Here is a 19,491-nt window from a genome sequence, read left to right on the forward strand (position 1 = left end):
CTGTTTGGAAGCTTCCCCCTCTTCACACCACCTAGGAGGGGAAAGAAGAAAACAAGAGCTCTTAGCTTAGTACTGGTACTGAGGTTGAAACATAATGGTAGAAAAAGTGCAATGATTAAGATGTTGAATTCACATAATCAGAATGCAAATTAATAATATGCATAATATACAAATAAGATGGCCAGATAGGAGGGACTGGAATATGGCAACCCTACTTAGCCTGCCGCTAAAGGAGTGTTAGGTCTGGGGATTACCCTGAAGGGATCGATCCTAAACTCCAGGGGCAAAGGGCAGGGATCATGTAGGCTTCAAGATGTTGACTGCAGTCCCAGCATTCCCCACTGTTGGCTATGCTGGCTAGGGCTGCTGGGAATTGAAACCTAATATCCTCTGGAGGAGGAAAGGATTCCCAGCTCTCTCTTAGGGAGCTGGCTCCAATGAAGACGGAGCGACCTGCTTTGAGTAAACACACTGTCTGTAAGATTGCACGATGAATCATTTGTCCACAGGATTATTACCAGTTCCACCCTCCTCCTTTTCCTCCTGATGTAGGCGGATGCTGCTGGTGTAAGATTAGTCACTTGTGTTAGTGAAGGTCTGTTCCTTAACGGGTTGATGTAAGAGAATGGCAAAAGACAGTAAGCTGAGAAGTCTCCATTTCAAGTCTTATCTCGCATGCAAAAATATTGGGTGTCCTTGGCCAGGCTGTGATTCCCTCTGTCAGATAACATTCCACTGTTCCCAAATATTTTCTTCATCCAGGTCCAACATGTAGGAGGACAGCATCACTGTCTACTTACCTCACGGGGCCATCATATTTGGGTAACATATGCAATGTGTGCTACGCCAACATTGAATCTCACCCTTTCCTGCTGCAGATCCACTGAAGATGTTCAGACTTGTGTGTTCCAACTCCTGACATTGATTTGATAGGTTAGGGCCCATAACTAGCTCCTATACATCATCAAATCCACTTCCCCCTTGCCCGTATTTGCAATTTCTGAGGCAAAAAACTGGCTAGAGCAAGGGTAACTTTAGTGGGGCCCAGCTTCTGGATCCTGTCATGTGCTGCTGTCATCTCAACAGTGCTTGCTGAAATCTGGCAAGAAATCAGGGAGTAAGGGAAGGAGACACCTATAAATTGAGCATTTCCTGCCTGTGTTAAAGTTGCCTTTTTTCCTGGTTGGCTGCTGAAGTTCAATGATGCAATTTATCACTGAATTTGAGTATCATAGTACAGTTTGGTATGGTACAGTACAGTATGGTTTGGTTGACCACTCCTGGGGTAGAAGGAGCACCAGTTGTGGCCAAGAGCTTTGCCATTAATAAGTCAGATAACTTGGGCTAACACACCATCATACTGAGTCTCCATACCAAATCAAAAGTAGTTGCTGATCCAGGGTATTTGTAGATAGTTGGTAGAGGACACCAGAGCATCCAACCTCAAGCCTAACACAAACTGAAGGGCAGCAGAGGCAGCATTCAGCTCTACCAGTACATAGGAACTACAAAGGTGTAGCGAATCAATTTAAAATGCAAAATAGATGGGTAAACTAGATAATAGTGACCAGGAAGTAAATGCATATTGTGGAAGTCATCCTACTATAATGGTTTCAACTGCTGATGAAGTCTAACACTATGATTTCTCTGCCAACCCGTGAAGAAACTGCCCACTTGAAATTCCTGCAAATAGTTGACCTTCCAAAGCCAAGATTACTAAATTCACTTTTCTCTGGTGAAGCATTAAACACCTGTATGGCGTCAACACATGTGTCCAAGTTGAGAATGAATTTTTTCACATAGCTGTAGATGCAGCAATGGTGAATCCTGCAGCATAAAAAGTATACATACATGGGAAGGCTCCCTTGTACATGTACAATGTCTTAGTAAGAAAACATATCCAGCGGTAGTCATATTGGCTATATAGCAAAGTACAATAACATCCAAAAACTGCAATAGTGATAGCTTTATTGGGTCAACCAAAATGCATAACATGTATTTTGTGCATTTTGGTAGGCCCAATAAGTGTTGGGGTTTAGCAAGATTCACCTGTTTGTCTGTTTGTTTTTAAACTATATTTCTAAAAGCTAAAAATTTGAGAACTGAAGAAAAAATTGGGGGAGGCATCAGAATTCATATTTGGGGAGCAATGTCATTTGTCTCCTTCCCCAGTCGCTGCACCTCTGGAGAGCTACATGATGGCTTGAAAAACTGATGTTAGTAGAGCACAATTCACACAACATATCTCCACTGAGCATGAAGAGGCAGCGCTAGCATGTGAACTGGCTTCACAGATTCTGTGAAAGACACAACCATCCCTTTTAGCTTGCTGGATCCTGTAAGCTGGGAGTGCCATTGGAAAAAGAAAGGGTGCCGCACAGATTGGCCAAACAAGGATAGCCATTCCCACACGGTGTTACTGTTTTCACTTGTTTATTGACACACAGGGGGGAGAGGAGGGGAATCATGAAGGAAATGACCCCTCTCCCTCAGTCCCCACAAGAACCACATGAAAAATCTCCAGCTCCGAGCAATACAGCAAAGCAAATGTTCAGTCCGACAGGAGGGCAAAAAGGACAGGCGGTGGAGGGCATGGATTACAGGGAGAGAGGTTTTGCTGGTCTCTCCACACTTTCTGGCCATGGTCCTTTGAGAGGGAAACGGGGGACATATGGGCTAGCCCAGCCTTTTTTGGGGTACCTCTGGGCACCACTTAGGGAACCAAATCTCTTTCAGACTTGATGGCTGAGCTATCCAAGATAGGCCACTTCTCCTCTACTATAGAGCAGATAACTCCAGCATTAATGTAAGTAGAGAACGTACTCTACCTAACCCATCTAGAAGGCCATGTCTTCATGACATGACCTAGTTGGCTTTCTCCTTCCTAGATTTCCAACCAGGCCTGGTCTAATTCAACCTCACAGTAGGGACCAAACTGAAACACCAAACCAACCACAGGTGAAGACAGATGTAGTATTCTACCAGAAGCTCTTGTCTCCTCACATAAAAGTCAAGTACATACCAGCAAACCAAACATTGGCAGGAATGGGCCAAGGAGATGGGTTGGCCCACAGTTTTGCTGCATGACATGTGCCTGAAGTAAATCTCTTTTTTTAAAAAAAAAATCCCTGCTATTTTAGAAAGGAATGCTTAAATGTTTATATTTAGGTATCTTCTTCTTCCATTTTACCTATTGTTGTTGTGTGTCTGCATGTCATTTCTGATTTATAGCACAGAGTTTTCTTGGCAGAGTTTGTTCAGGCTTGCCATTGTATTCCTCTGAGGCTGAGAGAGTGTAAATTTCCCAAAGTCACCCAGGAGGTTTCCATGGCTGCCCTAGTCCAGTGCTCAAATCTCTACGTCACTCTGGCTCTCCCTATTTTACCTATACAAATTTTTTTTTAAAAAAATGCAAAAACCCAGAAACACAGGAATCTCTCACACATTTTTAAATGGCTTCCGCATCAAATGGCTGTGGTGGATAGAAGAAGAAATTGAGGTATTGTACATACAGGCCAATAAGTGCTTCCCACATTAGATGTTTCCTTGGATCATACTGAAGAACCTCATACACACCCAGCCTTCTAGACCAAGTTGGAGAGTGGGAATAGGGCTATAAAACCACGTCCCCCACTCATCAAATGCTGCATCTGTCTCAACATGTGGGAAGTTTGGTGAAGCCTTTCTGAAACACAATCCTGAAGTCTCCAAAATCCCTGGTCAACTGGACCCTCACCCTCACCTGGTTGTCACTAGCTATTTCAGATTTTGGGACTCTTCAAGACCTACTTTTGGCTGTTGGCTGCCTTCTTACTATTCTCAGTTCCACTGTTCCCACACAATGGTCTTGCTAGTCTGAGATCCTTCCGCTCCACTGCCTCTTCTCCATATTCTAGCTACCATTTTGTGAATCTCAAAGAAAGAGAAATGTAGTCTTAAAATCATTTTGGAATTACCCATAGAAACTGGAGCAGGGAGGGGATGTTTTTTAACTTCCACATCACCACCACCACATCTCCCAATCCTGCAACACATTACTGGTCTCTGTGACAGACACAGATGGATGTGAGGTGAGTTAACGCAGTGGGATTGTGATGGGTCCACCAGCCTCACAGGGGATTGGATTTTGGTCCCAGGCAGGGTGACTTTGAACGCTCCTAAGGGCTGGCTGGAACAGTGGTTGAACTTGACTTTTGTAAAACTCCTGGGCCCCTCAGGGCAGAGATATCCCCAGATGGGGGAGCAGGAAATGAAAGGACAGCCCCCAACCCTTGGGCGAGGGTGCTGGCGCAGCGTCGTGGCTGTGAAGCCGCATGCAGGAGGGTAGCTCATGCAAAGGGCAGCGGCCCAGGCTCTTCGGACACCTGCGGATGGCAAGAAATGGGTTAAAGAGAGGAAGCTGCTGTGGAAACCAGCCTCATCCTGACTTCTATAAAATTCCCATTGCAAAGCAGCCCCCTCCCCCCCATCCAATCCTTCACATCTTCTCATCCCAGTGCCAACTGCCCTAGGTAAATGTAAAAGTTTTCCTTGACATGAATGTCTAGTAACCAACTGTAGGGGGTAGTGCTCATCCCTGCTACTAAGCCAAAGAGCCGGCATTGTCTGAAGACGACTGGTGGTCAGCATGACTGCACCAAATGCTGTTACCTTTCTGTCAAAGTGATACCTATTTATTTACTTCAATTTGCATGCTTTCAAATTCCTATGTTGGCAGAAGCTGGGACCAGTGATGGGAGCTCACCCCATCATGCAGCACTTGGGCCTCGAACTGCCAACCTTCTGACCTTCCGATCATCAGAATTGGCATCTTAACCACTGAGCCACCACATCTCATCCTATATTGCAGTCTACCCCAACCTGGCACCGTCCAGATATGTATGGACTACAACTCCCATCCCCCCAATCATGAGGGCTCAGAAAAAGAGGGTTGTTGCCTAACACATCCACAGGGCCCTGGGCTGGGAAGGCTGCTTTATGCTGGATGAACCTGAATTCCCACCACCATGTTTTCCTTGGACGCCACTTGTGTTTTACCATAAAGAAAGATGTCAAGACGTGTTAGTATTTACTAAAAACACTTGGTGCTTGGGATATATGATTGATCTGTAGGTTGAACTGGCTTTAAACCAGCTGAATAGCAATAGCCTACACTATAACATAAAGCTGGAAATGTGTGGCATTCCAGTTATTTTTAGATTCCATCTCCCATCAGCCTTAGCCAATACAGTGAGGCGAAGTAAGGAATCATAGTGTGGGATCATGGAAGTAGCCACCCAATGATATCTGGTAGGGCTCATCTTCCCCAGCTTTGCTACAATGGGTCCCTCTTATAGCATTTTATTACTGCCACATCTATCTTTGCTGATCTCAGGCTACAATCATGTCATCTGGAGCCACAAACACAGTGCAGCAGGAAACAAAAGAAAACTATTTAGGTATACATGGTACTGTCAAAAGGGATAATCCACCACTGAAACCATGCCAGGTATTACCAGTCACAGATCAATGTAGTTATTTACAGCAGTTTGTGCTGTAGCACACTCTGCCCTACTCCTCATGTAATGGGAACATGGGCCCACTGTATAATTCACCCATCGAACTGTGGTGATGCAAGTAGCCAGAGGTTTCTTCCACCTAAACCCGGATAAGATTAACCATGCACTGGTGTTCCTGGTTCCAACGAAACCTGGAAGCCTGTATACACACCCTCACCAGCATAAATTGTACAAGTTAGAAAACGCAATGTTAATTATGTAAGGTAAACCTATATTAATAATTGTAACTTTGACTCAACATTTTCTTAGATTTTTTTTAAAGTTAACCTGGTAAGACACTTGTCAAAGGCCTGTCCTTAATCTGCCTCTGGCTGGGAGATGAGAAGTAGAATGCGGAGCCAGAGAAAGAATAACTCTCTGTCCTGAATACGTGGCTGGGCCAACTTGATGCATAGTTTCCAACCCTGTGCCATTGTTAACAGCACTTTGGCAGAAAGACATGAAGTAGGCAAAGTTTCCTCCTCCATCTCCAGGAAAAGTTCCATCTGTCTAAGTCTTACAAAAACACCCTGCTATTAAAAGGTACACACAATCTTATCCTCCAAGATCCCAGCATGCCTGAGCGACAAATAATTTCTTTTCTGCACCCACCTCTCTGGTCACCATTTTCCATGCTGTCCCCCGGACGTGGCCTCTCCAATTTCCTCACCCTCTGCGCCAGGTCCCATCTTGGTGATGTGGCGCAAGAAGGACGTGGCATTGATTGCTCTCTGTGAGAAGATAAACATGCATCAAGATTGCCAAATGGAGAAGAACAATTTGCCTCACTCTTGTGCCTTCAAGAGCAGCTTTCATTGGCAGAAATCAGCAGAAAACCTTTAGATGCAAAGATAAAGCATTGCCCTTTACTACATTTCTGTACATGAAACTGCTTTTAAAGACAGAGCTAAAGAGACAGGTCTCAAAGCTGACAATTCTAGATGGGAAACTGAAGGGTGAAGAAAAAGGCCAGAAGGAGAGATCTAGGGGACTCCAAAGCAGTAAAATAAAGAAATATGAATTTAGGATGGAGGTTTACAGAAACATAGAAGTTAATGTTTTTCCTGATATGGAGGTCAGTGATGACAAATGATAGAAATTCAGCAGGAACGTTTCCCCTGGCATTAAAGATGTAAAAGCAGGGCCAGAAAAGGGGGGAAAAGGTTATCAGCCATATTCAACTCTCTCCATTCCTTCTTTTGCCAATCTCATGGTTAGTAGAGTTTCAGTTCATGCTGAAAGGCAAGGTTTATCCACTTGCCCAGTTACCAGCTAAAATGCAGGAGCCAGGGTTTAAAGCTGCAACACCATTACCATTACAGGAGACTGGGGAGCTGGGTGTTAACAAAACTGGCACCCAAACCAGTGAATCTGCTCTGTTTTTTAGCCCAATCTGAAGGAACTATCCAAGGTGATGATCCCTCCTCCCAAAATAGCTTCTGCACCTTGCATAGCTCTTTTACACTTTGAACTGAAACCTTGAATAGATTTGCTGTCCCAGTGATATGGAAACCATCAGTCATCATCGGTCAAAAGCACTGGCAGGAACCAATATGCAAAAAAAAAAAAAACACTTTTTCACATCCAGCAGCATCCCAAGATTTACAGAAGTACAGAAATATATGTGCCCCTCTGCCAATTTGGTTTGTGTAAATAAAAACTGCAGGAGATGGAATGGAGTATTTCTGATGGAAGACGTGAGTGGCCAGATCCCTAAAGAGGAGCACAGGTGTTAAGAAAGCTAATAACACTGGCTCCAGTTGCACAGGACCATACAATGCAGTGCCTCTGAGGAGGCACAAATGACTCTAGCCTGGATGGCAAGACACCAGTTAGAGAATTAGAGCTTGGGAACATTGCATGTTTTTACTATAAATCCCAGAATATCCTGGACATCATATCCTGGACAGTCTGTCCCAACAAGCAACAATTCCAAGATCTGCTATATACCCAGGTTCACTCTTTTATTAAATCAAGCCCCACAAAAACCCTTCCCCATTACAGGTTACAACAAAATCTTTGCCCTTACCTTCCACTGGCTGCGAGCAAAGTTCTTTTGGATCTGCTCACAAACAGAGCCATGAATGTCTTTTTCCAGTGCTGTATCCCCAGAGATCCTGAAATGGCATAAGAGGCAGAGAAAAAGCTTCCATTAGATTCTTCCCCTGCCTTGAATTGATGTGCAATTCACACTCTGAGCATACTTTATACAGCGACATCTCAATGCATTAGTATTGAACCAGCTTTTAATACTGTCTGCACAAAAGTGTGAAGGAGGTGTAAGCACAACCAAATGCAGAGTGAAGCTATAGGACTAGACTCTATGTCACCAGTCATTTGTTGTGGATTTTGCTGTGCATGTCAGGCCAGAGATTTTATTCCTAGCAAAAGAGTTTTCAGAAGCCAAATGAAGCAATGAATCTGCAGATTGGGCCCATAGAGAAGCATGCAGAATAAGCATTGAATGTGTAACTAGAAAACAAAGATGGTTCATTTTAGCATGTTATGTCTTTATAAGACCTAAAGAGAGACAGTGTGGCATAGTGGTTTGAGTGTTGGACTAGGACACTGGGAGACCAGAGTTTGAATCCCCAAATCACAGTCTCTCACCCTCAGAGGATGGCAAGGGCAAACCCCATCTGAACAAATTCTACCAAGAAAACCCTGATAGATTCACCTTAGGATCACCACAGGTCAGAAGTTACTTGAAGGCACACAGCAAGAACAGCAAAATAGGGCCCAAAGCACAATTGTTAAAGGCATTGTTACTGAGTGTTCATTCTCCCATTCAAAAACTTCATGAATGGAAGCTTTTTTACTACATACAGCCCTGGCATTCAGATTTTGTTAAAAGTTATTTAAAAAACAACAAGGAGGAAGTCAACAGAAAGCTGCAAATATGTTTACACACATCAATATCTTAGCAATTTTTATTACCTTGCTTCCCCCCCCCCCACACACACACATAAAACATGAATTAAAAAGAAGAAAAATACCTAGCTGTCTTAGAAAAATTGGTTATTAAACACAACTGATCTGTAAGTACAAAAAATATATATTGGACATGATTCTATCTATCTATCTATCTATCTATCTATCTATCTATCTATCTATTTTCCTCTGTAGTAAATTTCAGAAGACATTGAAACAGGGATGGGAATCATACAGTTCACTGAGTAAGTTGTCTCCACACTGGGAGTCCATAGGCAGGACTGGGTGTCCATTTGGATACCTAACTATGACTTTTAAAAATGCAGCACTTGTGGCTCATCCAGAGGGCTACAATGCACTATTGTGGTTGCCCTTTTTGGTAACCGAGGTGACACTGCATCATCATATTCTGGAGCTCAACCTTTGTGCACGACTGTAGTTACCTTGTGGGGTAGGAGAGCCTGCAGGCTGGATCCCATGTTTAAGATGCCTAAAGCCCCCTCCAGTCCCCCACCCCACCCAATCCCAGCCACCAAAATGCCATTTTAATTTTTTCAGTATGACTTTTGCAGAATTGTTGCCCCAAATGCATGAAAACATGCAATGATGCTCCCTCTGCACCTCCATAAGCACCCAAACCCCATAATGCCCCCCCAAACCTCCATTTTCCTCAGCTCTGTTGTTGTTTTGTGCCTTCAAGTCATTTCTGACTTATGGGGTCCCTAGGTCAAACCTATCGTGGCATTTTCTTGGCAAGTTTCTTCAGTGGGGATTTGCCATTGCCATCTTCTAAGGCTGAGAGAGTGTAACTTGCCCAGGGTCACCCTGTGGGTTTCCATGGCTGAATCAGGATTCAAATCCTGGTCTCCAGAGTCTTTGCCCAATGCTGAAACCACTACACCATGCTGGCTCCCTATTTTCCTCAGCATTCCTTCCCAAAATGGTGACAGAGAGTGATACACTTTCTGACACCATTTTGCTGAAGGATATGGAGGTGCAGGAGCCTGCAACAGGGAGCTGTTTTGCAGGGGTAGTAGGGGGGAACTGGCTCCTGCCCCCCCCCCAATGTAGTTGCTCTATCCAACCTAAAATAACACAGCAGTTAATGTGGAAACTTTATATTCAACACGTTGAAAGTTGAAATCATGAAACTTAAATAAAACATATTCCATTTCTGATGCACCATGTTTGTTTGTTTTTTAAATACATCTTTGCAGCAAGGAGTATATGCCCCCCCTTCACTACCCAGTGTGTGTGATATGACACTTCCAAACAGAAACCCTTGCAACAGGCACAGATCTATATGTTCTCATCTCAACAAGAGCACAATAGAAGTTGTCTTCCCCTCTGATGTGACTTACCATGGATGCTGTAGAGCTTGTTCACAGGTGAATCGCTTCTCTGGATCACGTTCTAGAAGGTTTTTGATAAAATCCTTGGCTAGATGACAAGAAACACACAAGTAACAGTGATAACCAGCATGCAAAATGTTCATGGCTGAACACACAAACTGTTCTAATGTTTCATATCAGATGAATGTCTTTCAGATTTTAGAGGAAGAGGGTGGCTCAGAGCAGGGTACCATCAGCTGTGAGATGCAACCAGCATAACAAATGAAATTTAAAAACATGCACGCCAGCTAATAAAAAGCTGGCTCAGCCAGTGTGCATTTATTCATTCATTCTTTGACTTATTTATTATGGGGGATGAGGAAACTTAGTGCTCCTGTGATCAAAAAAGATCTTCAGAGCTCTCTCTCTCTCTCTCTCTCTCTCTTTCTGTGTGTGTGTGTGTGTGTGTGTGTGTGTGTGTGTGTGTGTGTTTTGCCCCTGAAAAGCTGGTGTCACTGCAAAATTGTACAAACCATCCGCTGACCCTAGAAAGGAAAGTTGTGGGACTGAATGGAAATGTAATGTTTTTAGAGCTTCTCAAGCCGTTCTAAAAATGTCACACCTGCCCCTACCCTCAAATCCTCAGGCCTACAGTTTGCAAAAGTTACTGTTTTGGACTACATTTCTAAGAATCCCTCATCCAAAATGGACAGCAGCTATGCTGAGTGGAATATTCTTGGGAGGTAGTCCAAAAAAGTGACTTACCCAAGCTTTGCTTCCACCAACACGCCATATTCTCCAACACTCCACAAATGAAAACCTGGACATGTGTGGTCCAGCAACATCAAAGTGTGGTCAAAATTGCAAATGTTATTAATGAGGAAGAACACACGAGCTAGGAACTGCTGCAGTAGTTTGCTTTTGCCTGAATCAACTGGGAACATCAGGATTTCACCCCTCTCCTCTCCTCTTATTGAGTTAACTGAGTGCAAGCTATTTTTGTGCTTTGAAGTCAGTTTGACGCTGAGGGCAAAGTGGAATGAGGAGTGAATAACTATGACAATTGAAAAGCATCTGAAAAAGTGGAATGACAGAAAACTAACAGGAACTGTCCCTGCCAAATCCGGATAGCTGGAGTATATGCACTCCAAGCACAATTTCAACAGCCTGTTTGCCCACCTCAGGGACTGACAGCTTATGGCCCTTCAGATGTATTGAACTTCAATGTCTACCCTAGCCAGGACAGCCAATGACAAGTGATTATGGGAATTGTAGTACCTGTTGAGTCTCCCTTAATTGGAATTTCAAAATCCAAAATTTTCCAAAATCCAAAATTGTCCACATGGGTACTCAAGACAGTGACATCTTTGCTTTCTGATAGTTCAACATACACAAGCTTTGTTTAAAATTATTTGCTTTAAATTATTTTTTAAAATTATATACAAAATTACCTTCAGACTATGGGTATAAGGTGTATACAAAACATAAATCAATTTCATGATTAGAGATGGGTCCCATCTCCAAAATATTTCATTATGTATATGCAAATATTCCAAAATTCAAAAAACTCCAAAATCCCAAACTATTCTAGTCCCAAGCATTTTGGATAAGGAAGACTCAACCTGTACTGACAAGAGGGGGCAATAAGTGCCATCTGTCCAGCTCTTCTGGTGGGCCAGCAGGCATCTGGACCTTCCAATATCACACCACACAGTCAACTGCCCAATCTTACAGTCTTCTAATAGTGCTTCCTGGAAAATGTAGAACAAGAGTGGGGAACAACTTATCAGGACCACATATTCTTGAAAGTAATCTGTTGAGGGCTGTATGCTTGATGGTGGTATACAGGACCAGAGAGAGCAGGGGGTAAAGCTGAATCATAAGAAGGAGCTACCTACCTTTTCCTCCCTTCCTCCTGCCTTTCCCTCTGGCTATGATTCTCTTCTGTCTCAATGCTTCCCTCATTTCCCCTTCTAACCTTCCCAGCTAACTCCCGTAGCAAGAAGAGAAATCAGAACTGATGGCTTTCAGAGGGCATTAGAAACAATACCCATGACTGTAGGAAACACTCTAGCCTGAGATCCTCACTGCAATGCCATGCTATGCTGACAGCCAGAGAATGATGGTGGCCTATGGCTAAGTGCTTTCCACGTGACCACTTGGCAGGTAGAGAACTAGCTGAGCCATGGCACACAAAGCCAGCAAAAGACCTGAGTGCACAAAGAATCATGTGTTGTTACTTGTACAGCCTCACCTCACCCGAATCCAAAAAGAGAGAGATCACCCCAACTGAACTGCAACAACTACATTAGCCTCAAGATGTTTTGTTCTTGTTTTTTCTTTAATTGGGGAAGGTTTCCCAGTCTTGGCCCTCCATCTCTCAATGTAGGGATCAGCAACTGACACCCTATGGACCAAATAGGGCTTCTTGCATTTTGCCCAGCTGCCAAATGAGAGACAAAGGTCGTATCAGAAGGGAGGGAGGGCTGAGGGTGATGCACTTCCACTTTAACGAACCAACCATACAAACTAATGCTTAGGGAAAAAATTGCAAGTCTCAGAATCTCATACTGGCTGCACAGTTCTGGGAGTGGTAGTCCAAAAAAGTATGTTCTTCTAAGCACTGAGAGAAACACAGAAAGTTGCCTTATACCAAGTCTGATCATCTAGCCCAATTCAACTAGCTGTGGCTGGAAACAACAGTCTTCTATGATTTGGGCAGGATGCTGCCCTAGCCCTTCCTGAAGATGGAAGGCATTGAGCCTGAAACTTTCCTTTACCACCAGGCCATAGATAAGGGACTCCAGGAAAATTAATCTCTGAGCAATATCTCAATGATACATCAGCTACAAAGTTTGGGACTAACATACTGTCCAATCACTTCCCACTTTCCCCCTTTGCCCTCACCTTCCCCCAGTTGCTGCAAATTGAGTTCAAAGTGCAAAAGCAGTTTCCACTTCATTCACTCAGGGGAGGGTGGGAATCTTTCCTTTTCCAATAGGTTCAGGCAAAAGCAAACTGCTGCAGCCTCTCCTAGCTTGTGTGTTCTTCCTCATTAACAGAATTTGTTGCTCTGATGTTGGCCACACATTTTCCAGTTTTCATCTGTGAAATACGGACAGCAATGGGCTAAAGAGAGCACTAACCAGCTATTCCCACACCTCTCTCCCCACCAAGAGATCCCACTCACCTGAATCAGAGATGTCATCCCAATATGGAGAATCAAACTCATATTCAGCTTTCAGGATCTGGTTGAAGAGTTCAGAGTCATTCTCATCATAGAAGGGTGGGTAACCACAAAGCCTGCAGGAGGGCACAGCAAAAGGCATTAGGGCTTATGCATGCAGAGCAGAATCAACAGACCAGTGCCCTCTATAAGCCACTCCCAGGGCTACACATGCAACAGGAGGCTCAGGGAAAAGATACACACAGAATGTAGGAGATGACTCCAAGCGCCCAGGAATCCACGGCTTTTCCATATGGCTTCTGCTCCAAGATCTCAGGGGCTGCAGAGAACACAATGGCCAAGTGTAAAAGGAAGCTCAAGGCCCTTGTTCCAAGCCTCACCTCCAGTTCCACTTCTCACTGGATGGCAGATCCCCTCCAAAGTATAAGCCTGTCCTTCCAAGTATACAGTAACCTTGCATATCCATGGATTTTTTAATCCATGGATTCAAGCATCCAGTGATTTAAAATATTCAAAATATATATATATATAAATTCCAAAATCATGAGAGTTGGAAGAGACCACAAGAGCCATCCAGTCCAAAAATCAAACCTTGATTTTGCCATTTTATATAAGTGACACCATTTTACTATGCCATTATATTTAATGGGACATGAGCATTCATGGATTTTGGTATCCACAAGGGGTCCTGGAACCAAACCCCAATGGAGGGCCCACTGTAACATCTCTTGCAAGGTACTGGTGGTCTCAGCTTTTCACTCTCTCTAACTGCAGCCACTTTTGCTGCAATGATATGCCTCCTTTTCTTCAATGAGCTCAAGGGATGGTGCATCTTCTTATATACCTATTGTTATGTGTCTCCAGGTTGTTTCTGACTAATAGCAGCCCTAAAGCAAAGCTATCATGGTGTTTTCTGTGAGTTGGAACTTGAACCTGGCCACAACCCCACACCCAAAGCCAAATCTATGCCCTCATTTTATACTGAAGTAAGTACCCCAAGTATATACAACATCTGTTTGCACTACAGCTCTGTTCCTACATGTTCACAAAGCAGAAACAACTGCTTTCTACCAGGAGAGGCAGAAGGCATGCTACAAGAGAAACACCATCCTTCCTAAACACAATGCTGTTCTTTTTCTCCAATGTCACACTCACCCACATAACCAGGTGTACCACAAGCTGTGGACATGATCCCATCAGCCTCAATCTTGGACAGCCCAAAATCTGTAATCATGATCTTGGCATCCTCAAATGGAGTAGCATAAAGGAGGTTTTCAGGCTGGTGGGAGAGAAAAAACAAAATGGAGCTCCCAACATCACATTTATATCTCTGCCTTTCCTCATGGAGCCTGGGATAGTTTTTGTTGTTGTTAACTGCCTTCAAGTTGACTTCAACTTATGGTGACCCTATGAATGAGAGGCCTCCAAGTCACCGTATTCCTAGATGCTCTGCTCAGGTCTTGCAGACGCAGGACCTCCCTGACTGAATCTATGCATCCGACATACATGTTTTCTCTTTTTCTATTGCCCTCCACTTTACCATCATATTTTCTAGTGAGTCCTTTCTTCTCATGGTACAGCCAAAGTACAAAAACCTCAGTTTAACAATCTTGGCATCTAGGGAGAGTTCAGGCCTCATTTGTTCTAGGACCCATTCATTTGTCTTCTTAGCAGTCCATGGTATTTGCAGACCTCTTCTCCAACATCATATCTCAAATGAGTTGATTTCCCCCTATCAACTTTTTTCACTATCCCAGCTTTCACAACCATACATAGAGATGTATATATGTATGTACAGACTGTGTATGTGGAGGGTTATTTTATATTAATCCTCACAACAACACTGTAAGATAGTTTAGGCTGAGAAGCAGCAAGCAGATCAAGAGTTTCAAAGGCTAATGGAAAGTATGAATCCCTCATCTACTATCTCTGGCTAATGTAACTGCACCTGGCTAATGTCCAAGTCCACAAATGTAGTTAATCACAAGCCATTCCCATTCTGTTTATCATTCCATCGTCTTTACAAATGTAATAGCCTCCAATACCGTTTTATGTTCAAACTAGAGTCTGGGAAAGGTTATTTTTGGAATACAAAGGCCAGAATCCATCCCACCAGCTTAGGCAAGACTATGCTGGTGAGAGGGATTCTGGATGCCATGGTTCAAAAAAAATAACTTGTTCTGCACTCTGGTTTTCAAACACACTAAACGCAGGCTGCACAACTTATGTGGTCCACCTAACACAGCATACATAGTCCATCCAAACAAACCTCCAGCTTTTGCTTGTTGCCTGGAAGTGCAAAAATGGAGCAGAGGCAGGATGCCAAATGGCTGTTAGTCTATGGACCTTATCACACTAGATAAATCCCACTCAGAAATGGGATTTTAGAAATAGAAAAAACCCACAGAAGTGGGAGGTTTTTCACACATGTTTCTGCAAAACTTTGCCTGTGAGCTTTCAATGCAGAGGCAGCCACATGAAATGGAGGAGGTTTGTCAAGTGGAAGCTGGGACTTGTTTCACACCCAGCACTGGCCCAAAGGTTAGTAATCTGCTGAATATGATGAGATCTTGGGAAGAAGTTACTTTTTTGGACTACCACTCTCAGACAGCATAGTCAGTGGCCTTGCTTGGAGGTGCGATCCAACCAAGTAAATTTCCAAAGCTCTGCTTCTGTGCTCCCCTTTGACCTTCTCACCTTCCAATTTCACCTTGAAAGTTCTTCCCATTCCAATCCCATATTCACATGATCTCATAGGTGGGTGGGTGTTTGTGTGTGTAATACTTGCTTACTCGGAGTGTTTCCTTGAAAATCCTGCATATACAACCCAGCTGCCTCATCTGAAAAAACTCACCATCAGTTTCATGTCTCAGCAATGCTCATACGTGACAAAGAGACAGAACCAAGAGTTTGGCTTTACTTATAAGATGTGCACTGGCGTAATCTTTTCAAAGCATTTGCAGCTCACATTGGTTTCATAGAACAACAGCAGTCTTCTCTCATCCATTATAGTTCTAAATTCAGCCAGCCATTACAAGATGTGCTGTCTCATCAAAATTCTAAAACCAGTTATTTCAACTAAATTTTCTTCAGAGTCCTTGTCAGTGGACTCTGCCTATCATGATGGATCCTACACAGAACATGGAAATATTACAACTCCCAGAACCCCCCAGCATGCAATACCCTGACCATATTGGAGGACTCTGGGACAGTACATCAAGACCACGTTGGAGGATTCTGGGACAGTACATCAAGAAAATACATCATTTCCCAACACTGGATCCACAGGTAGTTTCTAGAACATCCCAGTGCCCTCTGCATTCTCACCTTGAGATCCCGATGAACGATGCCCAGGTCATGCAGGTAGTTCACAGCCTCCAATACCTGTCGGATGAGCTGGCTAGCATCCTTTTCTGTATAGTAGCCCCGCTCAATGATGCGGTCAAAGAGTTCACCTCCTGTCACACTGCAGGTCAGAGACAACCAGTTTGAATCCTGCCTCTTTCTCAGTACTAAGACTAATCTCATGCAGAAATGTATAACTCATTTTCTGAAACTGAAAAAAATCAACGGATCCTAATATCCACCTTGTGTGGATAGTGATTCCTAGATTTAATCATTCAGTGGCACTGCATTTAGTTGTGTCTCATTACAATTCTCTTCTTATTACGGACAAACAGGTGAGTTATTTCTTGCTTTTTGATTAGAACATAGATGAGGAACCTTTGGGCTTTCAAATGTTCAGAGTTTCTATTCTCATTGGGCTCACACAACATGGCCAATGGTATGCATTGTGGGATATACAGTATAGTCCAGGTTTTCCCATCCTCATTCTAAGCCTTTGACAGTATGGCTAATCTCTAAAACTTCTCTTTCTTTTGCTGAGAAATCTGGCTTTCCCTGATACTAAAGGCAACCTTTGTTTTAATCTAATGTCATCCCAAATTAGCTGCAATTCTAGAAGAAAAAGCGATCAAAGAGACTGGCAATTTCCTATCTATCTTCAAAAAATGCCTGAGACAGACAGCTTAATCCCTTACTCCTCAGTCATTGCCTGCCAGGAAAAGCCTAAGCACCTGCACCAACATTTGCTACAGGAGCCTTTCCAATCCTCTTCTAATTTTGTGGTCTTCCCCATGGTGACTGTTCAGACTGTAAATTCCTGGGGTGCAAGGATATAAACTAAGGGGTCAGTCACATTTACGTTTTTTACATGGGGAGATTCGCATCTGTAATTGATTTAAAATTGATTCACCATTCTCACTATGTTTTAAGGCAGCATATCTCTCCGTGGCATTTAAATCCGATTCGCCATTCCAATTCGCCACTGTTCTGGATCAAAATGGGAGACACCACTGTTTTCTCAACAGTGGCTGCATGATCCAAATCGATTCGGCATTGCATTCACACCACCACAGATGTGAATCACTCCGGCACCCAAAAAAAGTGCAGTTAGTTACCCGGTGCCAAAAGCACTGGGTAAAATTGTGTTTTCACCCACCCTCAGACACCACACCCGGTGCGTTCAGGGCACAGTGTGAATGGCCATGAAATAACCCAGTTTCCACACCAGGTTATTTCATAGTGTGCCTGACTCCTAGGAGTAAGTAACTTCTACAGACCACATCCCTATTAGAATCAGTACAGTGGTACACAGGTTATGACTAAGGAGCAAAGACACCAATGGCTTAGAGAACAAACTAAGTCCTTGTTATAGGAATTCTATTCTGAAAGTTACTGAGGGAGTTATTCTAATCTAGCTACATCTCTAACAAGATTTTGGAGAAAAGTGGCGTGTGACAAGAGGAGTAGAAACACCCCTAAGAGTATCAGTTTACAACATAGAGGGAGCTGGACAGGTAGACAGAGAGGGAGATCCCATCCTCACCAAATTCACTACCAGTTTCCAGAAGTTTGCCTGCCATTCTTTTAAAATAAATCATATGTCAACCCATGAAACCCTGTCTTGTTTGTGAGCCTAGTTTTGGTACAGCCATGGTGAGAAGGAACCATGGAGAGTGGGAATAGTAATAGGGATCACAAAATCAGCCAGAGGGCACATGCAGCTCCCTGTTGTAAAGTAACACGCACTGAGATGGGCTACAAAATACCACAAAAGCACCTGCCATTCTCAACTATTCCAGAAAGGACCAGTCACTACGGGTTCTGTGAGCAATCTTCCAACCCAAGCCTGAAAGCCAGTGCCCTATTGTGAATGTAAGCAGCCACTACTCACAGTTGCATGGCCAGGTACAGGTGAGTGGGGCTCTCATAAATGTCCTCCAGAGCCACAATGTTCTCATGCTGAATCCTGCAACACCAGTGAGAGTGACAGAAATTAAGAGATGGAAAAGGGGGTGATGATTTAATAATAATAATAATCCTTTGTTCTGCTCTGGCTGTAAGAGAGGCACCTGCTATGAGAGTAACAAAAATTAAAGATACATGTACAAAAGTGAGAATCAGAGTAGTAACTAGGGTGTTTATCACACGGAGGTTTTTGCAGCTTTTTACAGCTCAGATCTGACGTGACTGTGGGCCCAATGATGCGAATTCACATGATAATGTGATGTGTTATCACATGCGATTCCTTTCTATGGGCGCTCCTTCCGTGGCACTTCCGCAGTGATTCCAAAGCGACCCCTCATTTTGGTGAAATTGGTAACAAACGAATTGACAGAAATTATTTCCAAGCTCACTCCGATTTCACTCCGAATTGGCCCGGTGTGGAATGCAACTTTGCTTCTGCTCTGGTACACCACCACCACCACCACTACCACCCCCGCCCCCCCAGGTTGCAAATTTCCTATGATGCGGTGCTGCAATTTCCCCCCATTTCCTTTTGGTGGTCCTTTCACTTTCAGGGCAACTTTCAGGGCAACTCATTTTTTTTGGAATGTGTGTATGTGCGTGTATGTGTCTATCTATCTATCTATCTATCTATCTATCTATCTATCTATCTTTCTATATATGTGTGTGTTGAAATTGCTAAAACGGAAGGGAAAATAAAAAAGGGAGATGAAGAAGACACAGAAATATTCACGAGGCAAATATTCACACAATCACGCAATTACGTGAAACAAGGAATAAGAACTTGCGCCCCTTTTCACCCCAGAAACGTACAAGGTCTTGATGTGTTCAGACCTCCACTGAGCATGCTCAAGGGTCCCAATATGAATCCTTGAATCCACATGGTATGCACCAGTGTGGTAATGCAATTTGCACTCACTCTGCTTTGTTTGAATCCGCATCACGTGACTTGCCTTAGATTCAATTCCCCCTCGATTAGGAAGGGCAACCAGGTGTGATAAAACATTCATGTTATGATGTGAATTCGCAGAGCTGAACCAGGAATCACCCCAGATTCCTCAGCCAGGACTAGATTAAGACTTGCTAAAGACCAAAATTAGACCCTTAAAACTGATCTCTCCTAACCTAAACTGTAATAATGATAATTATTATTATTATTATTATTATTATTATTATTATTATTATTATTATTATT

The 19,491-nt window shown here is 43.3% G+C and overlaps 1 protein-coding gene across 2 annotated transcripts in view; it reads right to left on the reverse strand.

Annotated features, from left to right (window-relative positions):
- Nucleotides 1–3,254: 3,254 nt before the first annotated feature.
- PNCK (pregnancy up-regulated nonubiquitous CaM kinase) overlaps nt 3,255–19,491 on the reverse strand; it is a 37,242-nt gene continuing 21,005 nt past the window's right edge. The window contains exons 4-12 of one of the 2 annotated variants that reach the window (XM_042454684.1): nt 18,223–18,297; nt 16,314–16,452; nt 14,142–14,265; nt 13,230–13,305; nt 12,990–13,102; nt 9,830–9,908; nt 7,567–7,654; nt 6,150–6,268; nt 3,255–4,364 (exon numbers count right to left, since the gene is read on the reverse strand). In XM_042454684.1, coding sequence (XP_042310618.1) covers nt 6,158–6,268; nt 7,567–7,654; nt 9,830–9,908; nt 12,990–13,102; nt 13,230–13,305; nt 14,142–14,265; nt 16,314–16,452; nt 18,223–18,297 — 805 coding nt within the window. In that variant the 3' untranslated portion in view covers nt 3,255–4,364; nt 6,150–6,157. The remainder of the gene's footprint in view (nt 4,365–6,149; nt 6,269–7,566; nt 7,655–9,829; nt 9,909–12,989; nt 13,103–13,229; nt 13,306–14,141; nt 14,266–16,313; nt 16,453–18,222; nt 18,298–19,491) is intronic. The other variant, XM_042454685.1, reaches the window with a different exon arrangement.

The sequence above is a fragment of the Sceloporus undulatus genome, chromosome 2 (genome assembly GCF_019175285.1).
Source record: "Sceloporus undulatus isolate JIND9_A2432 ecotype Alabama chromosome 2, SceUnd_v1.1, whole genome shotgun sequence".
NCBI classification, from domain to species: Eukaryota; Metazoa; Chordata; class Lepidosauria; order Squamata; family Phrynosomatidae; genus Sceloporus; species Sceloporus undulatus.